This window comes from Lasioglossum baleicum, unplaced genomic scaffold, assembly GCF_051020765.1.
Source record: "Lasioglossum baleicum unplaced genomic scaffold, iyLasBale1 scaffold1492, whole genome shotgun sequence".
In the NCBI taxonomy this organism is placed as follows: domain Eukaryota; kingdom Metazoa; phylum Arthropoda; class Insecta; order Hymenoptera; family Halictidae; genus Lasioglossum; species Lasioglossum baleicum.
This window is the reverse complement of record NW_027470551.1, coordinates 1-9,443: the sequence shown is the minus strand read 5'-3', so window position 1 is coordinate 9,443 and position 9,443 is coordinate 1. Positions and strand designations below refer to the sequence as shown.

Sequence of the window (9,443 nt, the reverse complement as noted above, 5' to 3'; positions counted from 1 at the left end):
CACACAATTAGAAAATAAAAATATATCACCTAAAATATTACAATTTATTTTAACACGTTTATTTGGTATAAAATTTGTTTATAAGCTTTTATTTATAAGTATATATCACCGTATCAAGTTTGTAGAATTTTTATAGAAGTAGCTTTTTTACAGTTAACAACATCTTTTTTTTATTTTATTACATAATAGGCAAAAAATTAATTTAACAAATATCATATTTATAATTTTAAACACCGTATTCTGCACCAGGGATTTTCTCGTCACTTATCCAATCTATTAAATAAAAACAAGTTTTTTCATCTAAGTATAGAAAGCTCATAAGCATTCCTTCAACATAGCCTACAAGTAGCCCTGCGCTAACATCAAGAAAATAATGCTTTTTTATTAAAACCCTAGATATTGCTACAGCAAATACCCACATTAACATTAGCGTAAGGAAAATACTAGATATAGGATACAAATATTTGAAGAAATAAAAAATAAGCATTGAACGTGAACAATGACCTGATGGGAATGAGAACTTATCAGGCCCTATTGATGTAGGATCCGTATTGACTGTTGGTCTTCTCCTTCTTGTTATTGCTTTCAATACAGCAATAATAATAATATCTAGTAGTAGAGCTAAAAATACAATAATAATACCAATAGTAAAAGTTTTAAAATTACTTTCATGAAATATTAGAAAAATCTTATGAAAATGTTTATGAAAGATCATTATTTATTTCAATTAATATACATACCGATTAACAAATTAATTTGCATTTGGTACAGACCCTTATTATCAAGAATCCAAATAAGTGCAATTAATGATGTAATCCAAGGTATTCCATGGCATGATAACTATGAAAATAATACAAAAGAATTTGATCTTTTGTCTTATATTTTTTAATTCTTATATTACGTGTTAAAATATATACATACCTCTAATGCATTGCAATATTTCGTTATCTGAGGTATAAATAGTAAATTCTCTGCACATTTTACAAAAGTTTTTGATAACTGAACGTCAAGAGCTAAAATATGCCTTATCACTGATGGAATTTCCCTTTTCTTGACCTGATACGATAATGTTTAGTAGTATTTAAAATTTATTTTTGCTTGCTAATTAGAATTGTTTTAATATTATTTACAGAATGATGTTATTCTATAGCGAAATTATTGAAGTATTATATCGAAATAATATATGCAATTCTAACTAATTCTACAAGTAAAATATAAGATAATATTTATCAAACAACAATAGAAATTATAATTCTTTATAGACAAATAAAATAATAATATATTATAGAAAAAATACCGTATTCATTATGCGTTATACTTAAACAACTGGTAAAATCCCAATCTTTAACGAATTCCTGTTATCATCAAAAAATAGGCAAAATTAGAAAGTTGGCTATCAACCACCGATGTAGAAGTAAAAGGTATAATTCAATCTCACTACAATCCTTTAGTAAACTTTGTTTTTAAGTTCTTAATGCATTGCATAGTTATAAAATGTCTACATCTGTAAAGGTAACAAAATAGAAAATATAATCTATATTAGAAATATACTTACTACATTAGGAAAATTTAACTATGTCACTATGATTTCTTAAGAATTTCCGATTCTATGACAAAAAATATTTCAAACTAAAATTAGTCGGTTTATTACATTATATAAAATTACAGATATGTGTAATATAAATAGAGAGAGAGAGAGAGAGAAAGAGATAAGAAGATGACGAACTATCTAAATTTCTGAAATTTATTTTTATTCAAAATAAAATACTTTTTTACTAAGAATTCTACGTAGAATAAATAATGCTTTTAAAAACGTCGTTAAAAATTGAATATTATATACATACATATGTATTTGTTTCCACCAAATAACATGAGATCTCTTGTTCGAAAACTGTCGGGAACGAAAATCTTATCATATTAGAAAGAAAAGACTTTCTTCTTTAGATACATTCTTTTTGGAACATACAAAATAAGAGCTTAGTTTTATCCAATGTACATATAATGACAATGTATTCGAGTAGAGATATACTATTCACTATTGCCAATCGAACAGGCTAGCCATCTCTTTATCCACTACAATGCGCACCTGTAACGCTATTTCACTTATAAGGAAGAATTCGTATTTAAAGAGGCGACACTAACATTACAAAATAATTTGAACAGTCAATTTAACAGTCAATCGAATTCAACAGTTTCAAATTGATAAATTTTCCGATATTGTCGTATAACGTGACTTTTTTGAAAATTTTGTACATATAAGCGATCAATGATAACATTAGCCGTTTGCAACAACCTATTAGCATAGAGTTTTAAGTTAATTGCATAAGAATAATTGTTAATAAAATGCATAAAGATCATCCAACGACACCAAAACTAAAGCGAAGTGAAAGGTAAACGTAAAACATTTTGTATCTTTCAAGTAATAACCTGTTACATATTTTCAGAGTACATAATGCTTCTATATCAGAATTAGCGAAAAAGAATATAACAAATGGTACAACAAGTATCCACACAGGTAGTTCTCACATTAGAACTTCATCCAATTGTGCTTTACAGCAAGGTAAACATATTATTTTTACAAAAATAAAATCTCTATCAGAATAAAGAATCGACCATTTGTATGATTTAGGAATTCCAAAAAGAAAAATGAAATTGGATTGTTCATCGATATCTTTTGGACCATTGTTACTAGAAGGATCATAGATAGACAAAAAATTAGACACGTGACAGAGATGGTCTTGAAAAAGAAAGCAGAGAAACACGAGAAATTGTTTGAATTCGAGTTAGCCACAATAACAAAAGAATACGAGCTAAACAAGATGAAATTATTGAAATTAGAAACCAGGGAAAAGGATGTAAGGAATTTAATCAAACTATTTAATCAAAGATGAGATCGATTCCCAAATTATATATACAAATAATTTTATTAGTAAGTATTAGCTAGAAATAATTTTTCAAAACATACAATTAGGTATATGTTCTTGGCAATAATTAAACTCATTTTAATTGTAGAAGGAGAAGATAATGAAAGTCTATCGTGAATTTGGTTGAATCGAAGACAGAATTGTATCAAAGTATCGGTAAGAATATCAAAGAGTTTGTGGATACCATTAATAATATCGAAGAACATACAAAAAGGTACAAAAACTGGAAGGTTTTGTTTTATAACGATTTATAACTAATGTTATATCATGTTTATAGTATAGAAAAAGAACTCTGTAATTTACGAGCTGTTGCATTAAAATCCGCATCTCTGACCCTAATGCAAAACGATAATTAACGAGATAAAATGACACACGATAACATTTTTTATAAAAATATTGTATCTTTATAACGTTGCTAATTATCACGGTTGTACATGTGCAATAAATGTTAAAATTGAAATTCTATTTGAAATTTTGACGTTATTTTCATACTTGACACGAAAATCTTTTAGGTTTTAGACACAAATCTAGCAATTTCATTTTTTTCAACGAATACCGCAACATACATGGAATATATATGATAATTCGAGCAAAGGTCGCCATATTTTGAAAATTCATAAACAAGCATTTTAATTGATAATCACTATCGTCGAGTCTGGACATCGATAATATTTAATTACGCGAAAGATAAAAAGATAACGGGCAAGAGGAGAAAGAATATGGTTAATTTTTCCGACATATCGAATAAAAATAGGAATATTTAAAAAAATGTTTCCATACACGATACACCCTGAAACGAGAATAGCGCTGCGAACGGAATTTCTTTGAAATCAGCTCGCGTCCGCTGATTGGCGAGTTAGAAGATGGGGCTGGAAACGCGTATACGCATGACCGCGACCTCTCGCCATATTTAATTTTTCCCAAATTTTGCGAGTCGATGTCGTAAAGAAAAGGGGAAAAAGGGAGATTCTTTGCGTATGAATGATTAATAGAAAGAACGCGTAGAGAGTGGCGAAAGGTGGTTGTCGGAGAATGGTGGAATATCGGGATGGATGGAGCGCGGCGCAGGTCGCGTAACTCGCGTGCATCCAACCCCCGCGGATTTTTCCTCGCCCGCGCGCGATTTTATTCTGCGCATGGAAAGCAATTTTGCCCAATCATAAATAGGGCTATTGTGGGGGGATGGTGTATGCTGCTGGCGCATTTCATACATCCGAGTGTAATGGTAACCAGATAGAGGCGTCGCGCGGGGCTATCGGCCGGTTAGCATCGTAAATACTTACTACTTACTTCCGCTGAAAAATTTCGTCTCCCTTCACCTCGTGCTTTCCTCCCCCGTCCCGTTTCATCCCTATCTTCCTCTCACCGTTATTTTTTTTTCTAGTTTCCCCCCTATCTCTCTCTCTCTCTATCCACATGCCTGTTTTCTCTCTCTCTCTCTCTCCCTCTCGCGCGCGGTACTTTTTTTCTCGCGGCGTGGGAAGCTTACGTATGACGTACTCTGTGCACGGAACGGAAGTAACACGGCGTGATGCACGACACGTCGCGCGCGCGCGCTCTCTCTCTCTCTTCCTTTCTCTCTCTCACGCTCTCTCTCTCTCTTCCGTATACGTGTGTCCGTGTGCCGCAGTAAATCGCGTTTGTGCGTGTAGCGTACGGTCGAGCGAGTGATCTGTGACGTCAGTGGTCCGATCGGTTGTCACCTGTCAAACAAACGTACTCCCTGCCGTCGTCTTACCTCCACACTTTCCTCATTTCCCGGCATTCCTCTCCGAGGGTAACCCATCTCTTCGGTTCGCTCCTCTCCACCTATACACGCGCTTCCATACCTAACCGCATCTCTATCTCTTGCCCTCTTACTTTTGCTCTCTCTTTTATCCCGTTGCACTCATACTAACCAGCCTCGTGCCGACCACGCAATCCGATCCATTTCCCTCCCCCTGCTCCCTCCACCCGCTCCCCCAGTACCACCAACTAACCCCCTCTCTCTGCTTAACCCTCGCGGTTCCTCCCTCTCGCCCTGTCGTTTCTTCCGTCCACCCACCTTTCTCCCCCTATTTCCACCCCCTCTTGCTCTCTCATCACTGTGCCAGCTTCCATCCTTGCCCACCCATTTTCTCTCACTCTTTTCCCTCGCGTAGAGAACCAGTGGCGTAGCCATCCGGATTTCTCTCCGTTCCTATCGCGCTGTTCCTCTCGTTCACCGAACCGATTGCTAATTACCAATCCACCGTGACACCTCCCGGGAGTCATCGGCAACGGAGCAAACGGAAAACTAACCCGTCTTCTATCTTCTAAAACTATCCGTACACGGTTATAAAAGAGTTGGATTATATCGGTTGGGGGAAATAATATGGTAAACCGGGAGCTACACCACTGGTCAGCTGCGTGTATCTATTCGTCCATCTCTTTCGAGCTTCGAAAGTGCTCTCTTACCGCGGCGTTCCCTTTCCCCGTGTGCAGGCTGGTAGCAGCCAGCCCCGCGCAGCTTGCCCTTCCTGGTCGCCTCTCTGTCGGGCCGAAAAGCGAGCCTTTGAAGCAGCGGCAGCGCGACTGGCACCCTCCCCGGGCCCCCCGGGCCCCCGCTGGTCGCCGGGCTGCCACCCACCGATATACACCCCGCTCGCTCCGCTCGCCGCGACGACCGCAGACACAAAAACAATAACAAATCGATTCGCGAGGGCAATGGGAAGGGGTCAACGAGAGGTAGGACGACGAAGAAGAGAGGCAGCAGAGGGAGGGCAGCTCTACCCGTCTCTCTCTGCCTCTTCGCGCTCCCTACGTGCCGCGCTCTCCTCTCTCTCTCCCGCCCGCCTCCTCGTCCCTCTTTCTGGATATTGTATAGAGAACGTTATGCTAAAGTATGCATGCACGAGGGTCGGTCCAATGGTCAGGAATCTCGCGAGTTCGTTCTGCGGCAGCACGTATCCGGACGTATTTCTCTGTACCCCTCGTGAGAGGGAATCCGCGTGCACGTTACTCGCGCACCGGCGGTACTGCGTAACTTCCGGTCGACCTGCAGGGATCGGCTGTGTTTCTTGCCACCGTTCTACGACCGGGGGAACCGTGGCCGGGGGATGATTTACCGTAATGACGATCTGCCTGAATTGCGGTAGGCCACCGGACGGGCATCCGTAAGATGGAAATCTTTTATTACGTTTCTTTCCTTTCTCTTTCCTTTATCTAAGTATATATAGGTACATATACGTGTGTATATAATATATATATATATATATAGCTTGTTTATCCATTTCTGCATCAACGATCCCGCGATCTTTGATGGCAAATTTTTCGTACCATCCCGCTGTTTTTATTTTTTCTTTTTTTTCTCTTCTTCTTTTTGTATTATAGCAACGCTATCGCGAAATTTACTTGCATGACAATCGTTATTACGTATATTATGTTTTTGTTTTATTAAGGTGAAGAGATTTAGATATGGAGAATTTTTCATCCGGTGTTTCGATATCGTTGGGGGTTTTATAACGTGTTTTATCGAGTTTATGTATCGAAATGGCTCGTTTCGATTTGCTCAGACTGTTCTAATTGAAATAACGCTTTGGTCGGTGGTTCGTGCAGTGTGGATCTTACCGTTCGGGGGAGTTAAACAGATTTCTAGGATCTAACGTCGCGATGTCGAGGATCGCGGTTCCTTTTCTCGAATTATCGCGATACCTTTCCGTTTTGTTTCACTCGCGTAATTATTACCGCTTGAAACGTTTTATCGTTATTTCGTAGTTAGTTGCAAACAGACGCGTTTATTTCCTCCGATTTAGCGCGATACTTTCGGAAAAACGCGTGAAAACTGTTTCGAATAACGAAGCTCTTTTTTTTCCGACTCGCACTTTTGTCGACGAATTCGCGTTCACGCGGATGACACAACGCGTTTCCGGTGGGGAATTATTCCGGGAACATTAGCCGGGGAAAGAGGCGGATATTCGATAGAATAGAATATTTGTTTGCATTATTGCTACTTGATTTATAGGATAATATGCAGAATGCCGCAAATGACAAGGACATAGAAAATATATCTGCCCATTTCGCTATTGCCGTTTCATTCGTCGAACCGGCCTCTGACGTGTGTTCGCGTCCAATCGATAAATTGTTTAACAAACAATCCCATATCCCCGAAGGACATCTCTCCGCGTTGATATTTCTTTAATTCGCCGTTTAATTAATTCCTCTCCTTCTGTTCTTCCTATTTTATTTTTTTTCACTCCGCGCTTTCGAGGCATAATTTACCCGGTTACCCTTGCCATTTTTCCCGATGTCAACGAGCAATTATTAATTCGAACGTATAAAATTGTCTTGCCGGGATACGAGTACGAGAGGACCGATCGATGGACTTATTAACGGAGATATTTGTTGCGTTATTTTTACGCGAATTCGTCGGGCAGAGGGGCGACCAGGGGGGGATAGATGGAGAACCGACGCAATCACAAGTCCTACGGTTCATTTGGAAATTTTTCAACGGGAACGGTCATTAAAATGATTACTATCCCCCCACCCCTCGTGCGCCGAAACTTTTCGCAAATAACGAGTTCCGAACTCGTCCATCGCTGGATCTATTTATTAAACATTACAAAATGCGTTGCAATTAAGTGGCGCGCTTCCGTCCTCTAATTGCGCCGTTCGAGTTCCCTCTCCCCACTTTTCTTCCAATTTTTTTTTTCTTCTTTTTCCCTCCCCCCGTGTGTCTATCGTCCCTTCTCGTCTCTCTTCGAATGCGAAAATTCCGGCGGAACGTCGCGCGAAAGAATTCCCTTTGCCGATTAAATTATAAACGAGATATCAAAGAAACGAATCGGCCGATCTTCCCGCTCTCGTTTCGTAATTTTCCACATTTCCACCGGTATTTTCGCACCGTTCGCAATTTTATCTTCAACTTTGATCTCCTTTGACGGGCGACATCTCTGAAATTGCACGCGTTTCCCTGTATCTCGTTACGAAAATCTATTGTAATCTCTCTGTCTCTCTTCGAACGCTGTCGCGATTCGTATCGAAAAGCCAGTTCGCAACGGTATGAAAATTATCTTCGTTAATTTATTAAGTATCACGTGGAAGCTGTACGACAGGTCCAGAGCGGACGCGTTAAATTCGAACGCGATAATTACGGTAGCATTCTGCAGAGCTTCGAATTATCGACATTGCTCGTGTCTCATCGGTTCCATGTATTCTCTCTCCAGCCCTTCGTTCGCTATTTTTCTACTGTCTTACACTCTGGCGAATGTTCCGAAATCCTGTGCCATCTCCTAGAGACGTCTAAACGACCGAGGTTCCCCGAGACGGGGTATATTTTATTAAGGACCGGTTCTATTTCAGCGGCGACCGCGTAACGTTATCTATCTTTCAGCCGTGCAATTGCGACTGGAGTCGGGAAAACAAGGAATATCGCCTTTCCCATTATCCGTTTCTCTATTTTAAGCGGCGCTTTAACCGCGTTAATCGGGAATATCGCGACGTGGGGATTCGGATGAGGGAAATTTCCCTCTCGATCAGCCGTGATTCGGAGGAGACTAGGATCCGGGGGGATGATATTCGTTGACCCGGTTTAATGATCGCCGTTCCAGATGGAATATGGGATCTGGAGTTTTCACGCCGCGGGTGAACTTTGGGGTGACCCGCGTCTCGCCCGAAGGCACCCGATTTTACCAGCAAGCGCGACGCAGTTGCTGCCGAGGGCTGCATTCGCCCTGAGCGGCCTCCACCGGCCGGATATGGTCCCGTTGCCATTGACTTCCCAAGGCCCGCCGTACGGGCCCATGGAGCTGGTGACCAAACGGGATGGCGAACCGGACGGGGAGAAGAACCAGGAGAACGGCCAGGAGAAAGGGCAGGAGAAGCAGCAGGACAACGAAGGCAACACCGAAACACCCGATGAAAATGATAATCAGGTATGTTTTCAACGAGAAATTTACCTATTTTTCCAGTGTCTCCCTTTCCAATGAGATCATAGTTTTCTTTCGTGCTTTGTATCGTATATCCACGTCTTATGGGGAATATAGATTTGTGTATTTTCCTTTTTATCGAGGCTCATGCGTGTTTTTGTGGATAAGATTATAATGCAACTTTGGTTTTAATCGATAATCAGGTATGTTTTCAACAAGAAATTTACCTATTTTTCCACTGACTCCCTTTCCAATGAGATTCTAGTTTTCTTTTGTGTTTCATATCGTGTTATATTTCTGTAGAATATCCACATCTCATGGGGAATATACACTTATGTATTTTCTTTTTTCTGTTTTGAGATTATAATGTAGTTTTGGTTTTAATTGATAATCAGGTATGTTTTGATACGGTCTCCTTATTTCTTTAAGTGTCTTCTTTTCCATTGAAATTCTAATTTATTTTTACGTTTTATATCGTGTTATATTTCTGTAAAATATCCACGTCTTATGGAGATTTAAGTATCGTCTTTATTTTTGTTGAGAGAGGTTATAATACAATTTTGGTTTTAATTGAGAATCAGGTATGTTTTGCTGAGAAATTCACCTATTTTTCCATTATCGCTTTTTCCACTTT

General features: G+C 39.4%; 1 protein-coding gene across 1 annotated transcript; it reads right to left on the bottom strand.

The window, feature by feature from the left end:
* Positions 1–226: 226 nt before the first annotated feature.
* LOC143220731 (polyisoprenoid diphosphate/phosphate phosphohydrolase PLPP6-like) lies at positions 227–1,306 on the bottom strand. Its single transcript, XM_076446331.1, has 4 exons — positions 1,298–1,306; positions 922–1,056; positions 741–840; positions 227–621 (listed from the first exon to the last, which is right to left on the bottom strand). Exons 1-4 carry the CDS (start codon positions 1,304–1,306, stop codon positions 227–229), a joined length of 639 nt encoding a protein of 212 aa, XP_076302446.1.
* Between the last annotated feature and the right edge of the window lie 8,137 nt (positions 1,307–9,443).

What these genes read in the sequence shown, in the direction of transcription:
- LOC143220731 (XM_076446331.1), bottom strand. An exon ending in AATATTGCAATGCATTAGAG is followed by an intron (nt 841 to 921) that starts GTATGTATATAT and finishes TTATTTTCATAG; the next exon opens with TTATCATGCCATGGAATACC. An exon ending in GCAAATTAATTTGTTAATCG is followed by an intron (nt 622 to 740) that starts GTATGTATATTA and finishes TTGTATTTTTAG; the next exon opens with CTCTACTACTAGATATTATT.